Source organism: Eubalaena glacialis, chromosome 6 (assembly GCF_028564815.1).
Source record: "Eubalaena glacialis isolate mEubGla1 chromosome 6, mEubGla1.1.hap2.+ XY, whole genome shotgun sequence".
Classification (NCBI taxonomy): Eukaryota; Metazoa; Chordata; class Mammalia; order Artiodactyla; family Balaenidae; genus Eubalaena; species Eubalaena glacialis.
Window position 1 is genome coordinate 99,339,385 of NC_083721.1, and position 14,369 is coordinate 99,353,753.

Sequence of the window (14,369 nt, forward strand, 5' to 3'; positions counted from 1 at the left end):
CGCGGCCCCGGGGTCGGACGGACAAAGCGGGCGTCCAATCGAGCCCGGCACTGCCTCCCCGAAGGGAGGGAGCGGCGGCTCTGACGGGCCCAATGAGCGGGGAGCCCGAGTGGGACTTCCTCCCGGAATCCCGTTGGCCAGAATAGCGGGGCCGTGGGTGACACGTAAGTTAGGTGGGAGGCGGCGGCGGCCGAGGCTTCGCAGCCCCGTCAGTGACACCGGTCCGCCGTCCCCCAAACCCGGCCGGGGCAGCCGGCCCCCACCCAGCTACTCACCCCCGCGGGCCGCGCGCCGAGGCGCCGCCTGGAACCCGGCTCCCTTTGTTGGGCGCGCACCCCCTCTTGGTGGCAACAAAGTCGCGCAGTGGGAGCCGCCGCGAGGGGGCGGGGAGCGGCAGAGGCGGGACTCCGAGCGCCGCCGGGGGCAGCCGGGCCAAAAAGTGGGGAGGAGGGAACAAGGCAGGCGGCATCTGCGGACCGGCGCGAGGACAGCCCGCTCAGAAGTATGCGGAGGGCCCCCTCCCGGGCCCAGGCACTCGCGGAGACACAGCCTCGCCAAAGTTTGGCGGCGGCGGCTGCCCCGGCGGCGTCGATGGCTGCACGCCCCGCGGCGCGCGGAGGCTGAGCGGGCGCCACTTCCCCTCCGGCCCAGCTTTTGTGTCTCGCGTCTCCTCCTCATGCTGCGTCCGGCCACCTCCTGCGGCGGCCGCTGCTGAGGCGCCCGCTCGGGCCGAGGGGAGGAAGGGACGGCGGCGGCGAGGACGGCCGCGGCGCGGGGTCCCGACGGGACTATGGGAAACGGGATGTGCTCCCGAAAGCAGAAGCGGATCTTCCAGACGCTGCTGCTGCTGACCGTGGTGTTCGGCTTTCTCTATGGTGCGATGCTCTACTACGAGCTGCAGACACAGCTGCGGAAAGCCGAAGCGGTGGCCCTCAAGTACCAGCAGCACCAGGAGTCCCTTTCCGCCCAGTTACAAGGTACGGTTAACGGGACGCGCGCGGCCGGTGGCCAACTTTGCCCCGCGCCTCCCGCCCCGCCTGGAAAAGTGGTTTTGATGAGCTCTTGGCACCGCGGGCACCACCTCTGACCTTCAGGGACATCAGAGGCAAGCCCCGCCGGACCCCGGAGTGTCAGAGATGACACATCCGCATCCTCCCGCTTCCTCCGGTGGTTACATTTGAAATTGGCAGCGCCAGCCCAGGTCCCACTGGGCGATGGATGGGCGGGCACACACTGAGCCTTTTACCCCAGCCCTTGTCAAAGGCCCAGCTGCAATCCGGGCAGACAAGCCAGGATCCCTGCCTCCGCTCCTGCCAGCCCATCCGGAGGGGCACGGTTTCCTGGTTTCTAGGCATTTGCTTTCCAGTTGACGTTTTCAGTAGCCTAAGAAATGGGGAGTTTGGCCGAGATTTCTCAAACTGTGCTGTTTCTTCAAGGGAAATTAAGCCATGACCCGGTGGTCCAAACTAATGGCCCAGTCGCATGGAGCCTAGACCTGCTAGTTTCTTATTTCTGTTAACTCACTAGTGTGACTTTAGAGATGTTGGATGTGTTGGAAAAGTCCACGCTACTGTTCACCATCTTGCAGGTATGTTTTTGGAAGAAAAAAAAAAAAGTTTTATTAAACTGAGTAACTTTCAGTTTGTCCCGCAGAGGTAGGGGTGTGTGTGTGTTAGTTACAGCTAGCCTTGAGAAGTGCAAGAGGAGAAACCTGGTTTTTCACTTTGCCAGACACACAGCAAACACAACGTGAGCAATACCTGCAGAAAGACGGAAAGCTCCTATCCTTCCTTCTATGTTAGAATCCCATTTAACGTAAATTTCAGGAACATAAATGATGCATGACTGCAAAGTAAGCACCATGTGGCCTTGTTAAGAGCAGAGTCATCCTTTACATATTTTTTGAAAGCCTTTTCTTGTACTTGTGGTTAGTTTTCAACACTTACGCAGTCCTCTCCCCACCAAAAAAAGTAATAATAGTAAAGGGCTGTGAGTCGTGAAATGCTGACAGTCCTTGATCATGCAAATATAGCTTATTTCATATTACTAGGAAGATACAAGCTGCATGGATAGTTTCTGTCATTGTATATTTATACAAATATAAAACAGATACCTTTTCGTTGCTTTAGCTATTTTGAATGTTTTCTAGTAAAAAAAAAAATAAGATGAGAGAAAAGGATACACAGCTGATTCTTGGTCTTATTTGCTTTTCCAAACTTAGAAACAAAGGAAGTATTTTTAGCTTACTGAAGCTGTGTAGCCACAGGCAATGAAAATACGTGAGCTGGGCTTTGCTCAAAAGGAAAATCTGTTTTGATTCAGTCTTACTTAAAAAATTTTTTTCTTTAAAACTTGTTGAAATTTACCCATGAGTTATTGTTGGTATGCAAGATATGGATATTTATTTATTTACTTGTTTACTTAGAAGACACCAGCAGCAGTTAGACCAAGGGAAAAATTTGCCATCCAGTAGTACAATGGCAGGACTGGATTTTCACACACGTGACTGGAAGGGTGTATATGGCGGATTATGCAAGGTTGGTGCCTTGTTCTCTTAGTTCAGGAGACTCATGAGAGCAGGTACTGTCACATTCACCAATACATCCTCAGCACTGCACAGTGCCTGACACTCAGGAGGGGGTCAATGTATATACTTATTCAGTCAACAAACAAATTTTAACTGTGGTGAGAAAACTAGTCGCAAGCACTTTTGTCTGCTTTCTCAGACTTCACTTCCTTGTCTGCTTTTTGAAAAAAACCAAGTAACAACAATGAAATATTTTGCCCAAGTAGCACATTTGCCTAAACTCCCAGTGCTGGAACTCATTGACTGAGGAGGCCCTGATTTCTGAGTCATGGCCTTTATTTGCAGTATTCCATTTAGAAAATCCATCTCAGTTTTTTTTCTCCTTTTATTTGCCTTCTTTTGGTGGTGGTAGTGGGGGAGGGGGTGGTAAGTGGTAATACAAGACCATTAAAATACACAACATTTGCTTTGCTGCAGGAGATGAAAAAAAAATGTTGTAGCTAGTTTGAACGAGTGGCCTTACAGTCCATTTCTTAATTTAGTCTTTTGCCATTTCCTCTTGAATTGTGGTGCTGCACAGTTGCAATATGATTATGTGTGAAGAATTATTTCCCAAGCAGGCTACAGTTTCTTCTTCTTCTTCTTCTTTTTTTTTTTTTTTTTTTTTTTTACAATTCTTCGTTTTTCACAATTCTATTCTGTAGCATTTATTTTGGATTCCACATCTGCAGGCCATTTAATGAAGATTTTTCTGATGGTACGCAGCTTTTGCTTCCCTTTTCCAATGACAAATGACGTTTTACTCAGCTGTGCTATGTACACGTATAGATTTGTTTTTAGGACATTAAACTCTCCATTCTTAAGACTTGTTTAGTTATGTGAGATCTCTTGACCTGGCTTGGATTAAAATCAGAGTTAATTATGAGTGGCCTTCTTTTTTTAAAAAATGCCTCTTGAAAAACGTTAAGTAATTTGGCCATGTAATCTGAAGGTATACATTTGTTAAATGAACATATTTAGGTCATCTTCAGTTTAATAATGGGTTGTACACCAGACATTATTCTGAAAGTAGGTTATGTCTAACTCCAAGTGTATTTTGGAGTAGAACAGTTCCATAAATAGGAAATGGCAGGGGTTACATGGGGAAAGTTCCAGACTTTGGCAATGCTCTGTCCACTAAAAACAAATGTCTGTGTCTGCCAGCCTCTCTATCTTCCATCCATAGTGTTCCTTAATTATATTGAGGAGTGGGGCAGAGGTTACCTCTGGTGGCAGAGGCAGTAGTAACAACCTTTGACCAGCTCAGTGTTTAGTTAACTTAGAATTTTTTTTAAAAAAACTGCTTTTGGGACTTCCCTGGCGATCCAGTGGTTAAGTCTTGGAGCTTCCACTGCAGGGGGCGCGGGTTAGATCCCTGGTCAGGAAACTAAGATCCCACGTTCCTCGCCAAGCAGCCAAAAAACAAAAAAAAGCAAAAATGCTTTTGGGGCCATGCACCATTTTCTGTGTCTATAAACAGTGGTTCTCACCTTTGACTGTCCATTAGAATCACCTGGGGGCAACCCCCAGTCCAATTAACTCGCAATCTGTGGGGTGGAACCCACCTGGCAATCTCCCCAGGTGATTGCACTGTGCAGCCAAGGTCGAGAACCACAGCTCTGTAATCTTAAGACTGAGCTGATTCACACGTTACTTCACTGGCTTGGCTGCAAAGACATTTGAAGCTTTTTTCTTTTACCCCAAGCATGTGATTCAAATTCTAGCTCTGCAACTTTTTGTGTGATCTTGGGCCTCATTTTTCTTATTTATATAATGGAGATTAGAGTGACCTATTTTATAAAATACTGTGAGGATAAAATAATTAATACCTGTGAAGCTCCTAGCACATACCTAGCACATAGTAGGTACCGCTCATTCAACCTTAGCTGTTGTTATCATAACAGTCCCTGTTTGAGATATTTGATCATTTTCTCTTCCCAGGGTTGCCATGGGTAAAATTTTGAAATTGGCAGAATTTGTTTTTATAATTAGCTCCTTTTTTGTTGTACCTAAATGAACATCAAAGAAAATAGGCAGACTGGAATAAATCCAAGTACTTTACTCTGGAGAAGGGACCCTCCCTGACAATTTAAATTTACAATTCAAGTCTGGTTACTAATTAACTCTCTTTATATCATGTCAGATTAGGAGAGGGTGTGATTGCTAGAGGTAGGCAGTAACCTTGTGCAGTAAGATCTGGGAGAGGGATGTAACTATTTAAATTTTTTTTAAGAAGTAGGGGCAAACAGTCCCTCATTCTTAAAACATTGTATTACATTATTGCAGTGCTCCTGGTCTTCCCAGTGATGACCAGAAACCATCAAGAAAAGGTTCATATGATGTCTTCTATGCTCCTATTCCAGATAAGTGTATTACAGTGATTTAAAACAAACACGTTTGGTGCTTCTAAGGGTGACATGGTTATTCAAGTTAGTTGTCCTTTGCGTTATGTTCCCCTGAGACATAGAATGGCCCATTTGCCTGAGCATGAAAACATATTGTATCTGGTTTCTTCTTTGTTTTCAACCTACCCTGAATTTGCTTTAAAAAAAAAAAAAAAAAGTTCTCCTTCAGCTCAGGACCAGCCTTTTTAAAAATTCTTTCATCTCCAGTGCTAAGTGCTTGGCATAATACTGTAGTAGGTGATCAATAAATATATAGATCTATACCTGTATATGCATTGGCTCTCTGCCAATGAATGTGCTTATATATGGTGAGCAGTGAAATGTAGTGGATGTGGGCTGAGGAGTCAGAGCTCTTGGATTTGATGTCTTGCTATCTTTTTTTTTTTTTTTTAACCAGCTGGGTGATCTTGGGTTACTTAACATCTCTGTGATTTGCTTTCATCATATGTAATAATCAGGATAATGGTGTTTATAATAGTTTGTCATAGGATCAATAGTGTTAGTGGGTATACAGTGCTTAGAAGGGTGATACTTGCATTTTGGAGTACTGGGGAACTTCATGTACAACGGAGTGGTTCACAGACCTCAGTAATTTAGCCCCACGGGTATAGGCAATGCGTAGTAGGGATACTCGTTTTCAAGCGCAAAGTTAGGACATACAAACATCAATTAGATGTTGTCTATTAAATGGACATTTTTACTGAAGTACATACATCGTGCAGTTGAAAGGTGAAATTTATCAAGCTGTTTTTGTTTAATTCTGTTCTTTTTTTTTTTTTTTAATTTTATTTATTTACTTATGGCTGTGTTGGGTCTTCGTTTCTGTGCGAGGGCTTTCTCCAGTTGCGGCAAGCAGGGGCCATTCTTCATCGCGGTGCGCGGGCCTCTCACTGTTGCGGCCTCTCTTGTTGGGGAACACAGGCTCCAGATGCGCAGGCTCAGTAATTGTGGCTCACGGGCCTAGTTGCTCCGCGGCATGTGGGATCTTCCCAGACCAGGGCTCGAACCCGTATCCCCTGCATTGGCAGGCAGACTCTCAACCACTGCGCCACCAGGGAAGCCCAATTCTGTTCTATTTTAAAAATGGAACAGACATAAAAACTCTTTATGTAAAACCCTGTCTTAAGATTTATTTCCTGAATAAAAGATAGATAACTTTTGAAAATATGACTCAGTTAAGCATTCTGTTAAATATATGTGACATGCACGAATATGTGTGATTCCACACATTGTACCTGCCTTAGTCGTCCCTGTAAATTGGAACTCCCCAATATTAGTTCACCAGGGAAGAGAATTGCTCAGTATCTGTGAGCCTTTTGTTTAAGTCCGAGGTAGAAGACCCAGGCATGTTATACAGTTCACTACATACAAGAAGATTGGAAAACTTACCTTGACCTTTTAAAATTCCCACCTGCCTTACCAAGAGCTGGGACACAAGACCAGGTTTTAGAGACTTAAGGAATGAGTGAATTGGAGTTTGAGAATGACAACTGAAGCCGGGAGGACGAAAATGCAAATGATTTGAGAGAAACAAGAAGACGTGAGAGAGAGAGAAGGGGACTAACATCAGTTTACGACATTTCAAAGCATTGGGGAAGATTCTGGCCCACATCTGCATGTCCTAAAAAGAAAGAAAAGGGGACTAGTGAAGGGGGAGTGGGTTTGGCATCAGATACTGTTTGAATGCAACTCTGGTGTTTACCAATGGAGTGACCTTGAGCAGGCAGGTAACCTCTCTGAACTTCGGTTTCTTCCTAGTTCGCTGGGGATAGCAATGTCTATTTTGCACACTTGCATGGACGAGAAATAATACATCTAATGTGACTGGCACAAATCCCAGAGCGCATCACTATGACATTTACTAGGTAACCAGGACTGCTGTTGCAGGATTAATATTGGGCTACTTTTTATTTTGCCTGCCGTGTATTACATCTAGTAGGTAATAGAGTCATTATCTGTGGTCTAAATGTGGCTCTTTTCAGAGCCATATGCCCACCTTGGCTGAAACTTTTACTTGATTAAAGACACTCTCACTCTGTCTTTTCTACCATATTGACCCTTTTTTGGTGAGACAGGACTTGAGAACGCTTTGCATGGTAGCAGCTAAGAATTGCTGTTTTTCATTTTGACAACTAAGTGTTCTTATTTTATCACTGAGGACAAAATGTGTTTGCTACTTTTGCCAGTCAGTGGTTTATGGGTTTTGTAGCTTTGTTTGGAAGTGAAAGGTATGTATAATATAACTTTACTGTAAAATAAAAATGGCCAACTGTATTTTTTCTTTCAAGCCACTCTTATTTGAAACGAATTTATTTTGACAGAAATTTGAAAATTTCCTTGAAAGAATTAAATTATGTTAAATACATAACCATTTATTGAGTGTCTGCCACATTCAGGTGCTGGCCTTAAGCACGTTACGTGCGTTTTCTCACTTAACCCTGACTGAGCACCTTGGTGTGAAGGAGCAGTCTGAGACTCAGAGGGGTAAATTCACTTGCCAGTGTCAAGGTCGAATCTAATGACTCTGAACTTGGAACCCCAGTGTGACTTCCTAGCCTGTGTTCTTTCCACAGTACTCCATTGCCCTCAAAATTATTTTAGTGTCTCTGCGACAATATTACAGGTTTTGAGAAAGTGGGTTAGGTGGGTCGTGTGAGGATTCAAGGTAAAATTTAGAATCAGAGGTAACAGGTGTGATTATTTGATGCAGCATTTCCAGAGTGTAGGACATTTGGTGCTGTTGAAAAAGGTGGTTTTAGTTGATACTAGAGTTGATTTTAGGTGATCTGCAGATGCTGCATAAAATAACATCAAATCACATGAGAAACTTCTGCCCTTATGAATTCCCTTTCAGTGTTTTCTTGACAAGTCAAGGAGACACTCTCGGTTTGATACTAGAGCCTCTCTCCTAGATATAGTTGCTCATTTGTTTTCAGAGAGCAGACTTCAGGCAGCCAACAGCCTGACAAGTAGACTTCAATAATTGTTTTGTTGTTTTATTGTATTTAAATTTTACGGTTACTACCCATTAATGGCACGTTAAGTCAGATTTTTCATTTACAAAGTAGTAGTGTAAAGTTTCCTTTTTAGAAGTTTATGTTAGGGTAAAAAGGGAGCATTTGGCAACCCATTGTACCTAGACAGGTTTTGCGTGTGTAAAATAAGAACTCGTGTTATGAGTACCTGCATGTCTGACGTTTAGGAACGCATCACTTGGTGATGCAGACACTGAATTCTACAGTTAAGAAAACAATCCTGAAGAGGATGGATCACTTAGCATGTGTCTCAAGCTGAGCCCAGAGCCCACGTATGCTGATTTCCAGAACAGCGTAGCACTCCTCACGGCGCCTGGCTGCGTCTGGAGACCGGCAGCACCCGCCTCTCTGTCTGAGCAGCATGGGTGTTGCTATTTTTAAACAATGCTATGTATTTCTGAATGGCACACTTGTGTTCTTTGTTTTTATTGGCCCGTGGGTGCTTTTCCAGAGGACATGCCAGCCACTGCCCTACACTAATAAGGCTCACTAAACAGGCTCATAGCCTGGAGGGACATGGGCATGAAATAAATTGCTCGTTATAATAGTATGACATTTAAAAAAATACTGCTTTAGCTATTTTTCACATATAAAATGTCACAATATGATACGTAGTGAATAGAAAAGTGAAAGATGTGCTGTCATTCTGAAGAATGAGGCATTTTAGAACATTTGAATGACACCATTTCCTTTCCTTTGAGAGTAAGTGAACTTAAGAAAAATATATAATCATTTTAGGAGAGTCAAACATTCTATTTCCCATTTCACCTCTCATTTAAAGCCCTTCTTTAAGTGGAATTTTTGTAAAAAAAAAAAAATTCTACAAATCAAGGTATGTAAGAGAACTTTGACGTTGCTTGTATGCTGTAGACAATAGCTATGATACTATAAAATAAGTATTCTAAATGTAGATTCATATTGGGCAGCTGATAAATTGCTTGATTAGTTTGGTTAGTGTAGAACAGTTTATCAAGTTTTACATTAGTGAGATTTAATATTGTAAATCTATGCTTCCTACTGCAATAATCTCTCAACCTATTAACAAACATTTAGAGGTAATTTTTAAAAGGACTTTATATCCTTTTTAAAGGTTTGATTCTGTAAAACATGTTAAATAGTCCTGATGTCAAACATCACTTTTATTAGAAGATGAAAAATATATCCTCTTTACTAGATAGGTGAGTATCAGCTCAAAATCCAGAAGTCATCTAAGTTTTATCCAGGTGTGGGTATGGCTCCTTGGATATAGTTCCTCAAGTACAACTTCTCAAGTATAGTTCCTCTTCATTGGTAGATCTGTGAAACTAAACCTCAACATAAGCAACATACAACAGTGGGCCAGGTATACGATACCTACATATTCTTATTCAAAACAGCGGAAAGTGCAAGGTGTGTAGGAGTGGCTGGTCCATGAAAATTCTGAAATCCAGTTAGGCAAATGTTCCTCAACTAGGTCCAGGCCTGGGAATAATTCTCCATGGTTCTTGATTCTACCCTATGGACTACTGAATCATCCTTCCTTTTTTCATGAAAGGTAGCATGTGTCGGCAGCTGAGTTTTCTCAGTCAGCTTCCTGCCTGTAGAATTTTGGGGATCTATGGCCTTTTTTCATTTAGGACCATCTGCATTCCTTCCAGTCCAAACTGGCAGCATATCTGCTGGTAAAATCCTCTCAAAATTTTTGTGGGTCTCCTGTGAAACTTGTTGAGGTTTACTCTGTTAGACAAAAAACCACACCCATCTTGGAGATGATTCCCTCTCTACCTTGAGTTTCTGCAGAGGCAAGGGAGAGACAATGCCCTTTAACTTACCAAAGGCCTGTTGAGAGTATCTGTGAGTCACACCCTTAAAGTTGTAGGAGATCATGTGGTCTGACTGAATAGTACTCTGAGATGCCATGTTTCCCAGGGCTTACCAAAAGGATTTCAGAAGCTACACCGTTGATCTCACTTTAGACCATGTTTTCTCAGACAGTTCCCTAGAAATAATCTTTGCTTGGAAACTATTTCTTAACTTTAGCATTGTTAGCTGTCTAGAGAGACTGAGGATTTTCAAAACCTTCAGGTCCTGCCTCCTTTTTTGTTTGGTAGTCCCTCCCCCGATTTATATTCTCGTAGTTTGCTATAAACAGCAAGAAGGAACCAGGTAGCATCTTCAGTACTTTGCTGGGAAAGCTCCTTAACTAAATCACCCAGTTCATTTGGCACTTTTTAAACGTCTCATATAAATGCATGGGTCTGCAGGTCACGTAACTACGCCTAAGTGTCGTATTGTTAAACCTTTTGCCACTATGTAATTTCTAGTTTCCAATAAGATTTTCCTCACCTTCATTCCTACCCTTAATAGAAATCTCTTCAAAGTCCAAAATTCTGTGAACAATGTGTCCAAGGCACTTTACACTGTCACTGGCACTCTTCTTAGGCCCATTACTTGGTTCCAAAGCCTCTACGACCTTTTAGGTTTTTGTCATGGCAGCACCCCACTTCTAAAATCTGGATTAGTTATCCTGTTGCATAGCAAATTACCCCCAAACTGAATCGGCTTAGAATGACACATATTATCTCACAGTTTTTGCTGGAAAGGAATCGACTTAGCTGGGTGATTCTCTCAAGATCTCTGTCTCACGATGTTGCAGTCAAACTGCTGATCAGGGTTGTAGTCATCTCAAAATTTGACCGGGACTGAAGGATCTGCTTCAGAATTCACTGATGTGGGTTGTTGGCAGGCCTCAGAAGATCCAATTCCAATCTCACTCATCCGGGCCTTTCTGAAAGAACTTCCATGATTCCAACCTGGAACTTACAACGTAATAGCTGGCTTCCCTCAGGGCAAGAGATCCAAGAGAAAGCTAGAGAGAGAGCGTGTATGAACCCAAGATGAAAGTGAAAGTATTTTAATCATCTAATCTTGAAGGTGATAACTCATCACTTTCTGCCATATTCTGTTCATTAGAATCTAATCACCAAGTCCAGCCTGTGATCAAGGGCAAGAATAACAGAAAGTAAGGATCACCTGGGGCCATCTTAGTAGCTGCCTCCCACAAGGTGAGAACGACATTGTCATTGTTGGCATTCTTCGAACACTTGCTATGTGCCAGGCACTGTTCTAAATTATATTCTTGGAATATCCAACATAATACTTTGGTAAAAATGTTCTACTATATATTAAAATGTGATTTACCATTTAATTTGACGTATATTAGTAAGAAGTGGCATTGGAAGTCATGGCACTACAGAGGGAAATTATCTGCTGTTTCAACCATCTGACCTGGAAGAATTAAAATTAAAAGAGATTTCCAGGTATCTCTCTGAAGTATAAACCTAATAACTAGGAGGCTGTTAGGGGAAATCCCAAGGTGGAAGCCATCCTGTCCTTGGGGAGTTTCAAAATCCATTGACAATTTGTGAAAATTTCCCACTCCTACAAATGACTGTATTTCTTTGGCAAGTAGATAGGAATGCAGTGCAGTGTGTTTGTTCATATAGTATTTTCATTTGCTTCTGAATGTTCCTTCTGACTTCATATAGCCTGCAGTCCTTGGTGAAGACCTCATTATTTGATAATCAGAAGATATATTTTTTAATGGAGTTCGACTGGTCTTAGAAAGATAAATATCTTTGATTTAAAGACAGAGCATTAATTGCATGGCTAGTAATTTCAACTTGTTCATTCATCCCTATTTTGAAAGTCAAGTTTTAAATATTGCAATACATGAGGTGTTCTTTTGTGATATCGATAAAATAAAAAATAGAGCATGTGAGCATATTATGAAAAAGTCATTAAATGTTTTATGAACAATTGTAATTTCAAATTCACAGTACCGCCTCACTCTTCCAAACATACTTTAATAATTAGAGATACATGAGATGAATATTTCTGTTTTCCATTTGACTTCCATTGTACCTTCCTAAACATATTTCTGTAAGAGATTGGATCAGGAAGTGGGTAGAGAATATTTTGTCAAAATGTTTGAGGCCACACTTGATTCACAGATCAGGGAGAGTTCTCTTCTTGTCAGTGAGAAGTTGCTGTTGAATTTCTAGGAAATCAGTGATCCTCTTCCTGCTCTCCTGCTATCTGTGTGGGTACCAGATTGCTGCTGGGATCCTCTCTGTTAGGCTGGGTTGCTGGGGACGTCTCTTGGTGATACTCTCAGTGATTGTAAGTCCTTTGGGACATGTGGTCTCTGTTCTCGGTCCCAAAAACCAAAATGGGAAAATTCCCTACGTGTTCTACAGTATAGTTCTAACATGTGCAGTGTGGTTCTTAGGGACACTTAACAGGCTGCAGATTGTCTTTTTCTCATTTACCTTTTGCTCCCTGGGTTGGTCAGGGTCCATATGGATTAAGCTAGCAGATGCTCTTTTCTGTTGAAACTGCCCAAGGAAGCAGTAGCTACTAACCCAGTTAGCTAGAATGATGGTATTTGTGAATACATGTGAGACCCCTTTTTTAGCCCCCGAGAAGTGTTCATCTGAGGGTCCCACGGTAGCAATACTTTGAGCAGAGACCGAGCCTTTAAAGAAAGACTGCTTTGTTTTTATTGCAGGCCTCCAGCTGTTCTCAAAACTGCCTCCTACCTGGCAACAACTCAGTCCTAAGACCACGTCGTGTGTCTTGTCTGTGACCCTCTCTTCCCTGAGGGTGGCATTTTCAATTTGGGATCTGTGGGGTCTATGAATTTTCTGAAAATTTATGTCAATTTTGTATAAGTGCCTTTTTCCAAGACAGACGCTATAGCTTTTATCAGATCCTCAAAGCATCAGTGACCTGAAAAAGGTTAAGAACCCCTGCTTTCGGGCAAATTCTCCCTTCTGATGTTTTTTTAAGTCCATCTTGGAATTTGACCTCCCCTGGTTCCATGCCATGAACCCTCTAGAAAGTGGCCAGGTTTGTAATGGAGTCATCGGTGCTGACTGCTGTTCCTCTAAAGCCCAAACCCACTCCACCTCCCTCAAATGTAGGAATCCTGATTAGAGATTTAAATGACATCTAATAAATTGCATTCCTAGAATCCACTAGTAATTGCTTAGTAAATAATAAAAAAAAATGCCTTGCTATCACATGAGACATTTATGCTTTTCAAATTGCTTTGTATTCATGATATCATTTGGTCCTGAAAACCCTGTGATGTTGAGTAAAGCAATATGCAATATTATTACCATTTTGAATTTGGGGAAACAGAAGTCACACAGCAAGACAGTGACACACTTGGGATTAATGCTCATATTGCTTGAATCCTAACTCAAGATGCTTACTAATCCTCAGTTTCCAAGGCTCCCTCACCCTGGAACTAAAAGGAGGTTTTGACAGTACCTATTCACAAAACAGAGTTTTTTACTTTGCCTCCTCAGAGTTAAGAATATTCCCAGATGGTGACGCAGCTGGACTTGAGAACTGGCCTCCTTGGAGTCCACTGCCATCCCCCACCACTTGCCATCTCCGTGTCCTCGGAAGGTGCTGCTGGCTGCTCACGCTACCACTTGCTGCTTCACCTCTGCAGCTTTCTACTGTCAGCAGCATGTGCACCGTGTCCCTCTCTGCATCTCGTGCTCTGAAGGATGGAGGCAGGCTCCACAGGGTTGGATCCCAGGGTAATAAGAGTGATAGTCAGTGTGGTGAACTTGGCTTCACCGCCCTTTCCATCTCTCTCCGGCACATTGTCCTTGATCCAAAATTAGGGGCTTGGGCTGTCCCTAACCTTCAGATGATTCTTTCTCAGACTCCTCCGCAACCTGGGGTGTAGACATGGCACGGGCCCACACCGGGATCCTGCTAACTTTCACCACAGGCTCTGTAGCTTCACCTTGACTTCACAGGGGGGCTTTGAAGCTCACCACTCAACTGATTCTCCAGCTGTGTTTTTTAGTTTCCAGATGTAGAAGCCAAATCACTCCTAAATAAATCACAGATTGGAAAAACAGGAAAGAAGCTTTGTAGAACCCAGGTTGCAAAGAGCAGCATATGGATATGTTTTGGTTTGGCCCACACAGTGCTAGGAAAAATTTCACGGTAGTTGTCTACATGGAAAAAGAAAGATATTTCATGTGAGCATCCGGATTTCCAACTTTGTCTGAAAAGTCATAGGATCCCTCGACACTGCGCTGCATTCCTGCGTGGCTTGTGTTTTGAGTGCGGCATGTGGGCTTCGGTTGGCAAACATTTCCGCTGGGAATTCCTCCTCTCGAATACCTCCTTTAGTTTATCAGTGAAGAAAGCGAGCCTCAGAGAGATCGAATGACTTGACAACTATGCTGTCCAGTGTGGTAGCCACTGGTCCTGTGTGGCAGAAGCACTTAGAGTGCAGCTAGTGTGTGACTGAGGAATGGAATTTCATATTTTAACTAATTTAAACTTAAAATT

The 14,369-nt window shown here is 42.9% G+C and overlaps 1 protein-coding gene across 2 annotated transcripts in view; it reads left to right on the top strand.

Moving 5' to 3' along the window:
* The first annotated feature begins 211 nt into the window (after positions 1-211).
* The window catches only part of GOLIM4 (golgi integral membrane protein 4), a 75,937-nt gene continuing 61,779 nt past the window's right edge, over positions 212-14,369 (top strand). The window contains exon 1 of one of the 2 annotated variants that reach the window (XM_061194509.1): positions 212-977. In XM_061194509.1, the coding sequence (XP_061050492.1) occupies positions 791-977 (187 nt within the window). In that variant the 5' untranslated portion in view covers positions 212-790. The remainder of the gene's footprint in view (positions 978-14,369) is intronic. The other variant, XM_061194508.1, reaches the window with a different exon arrangement.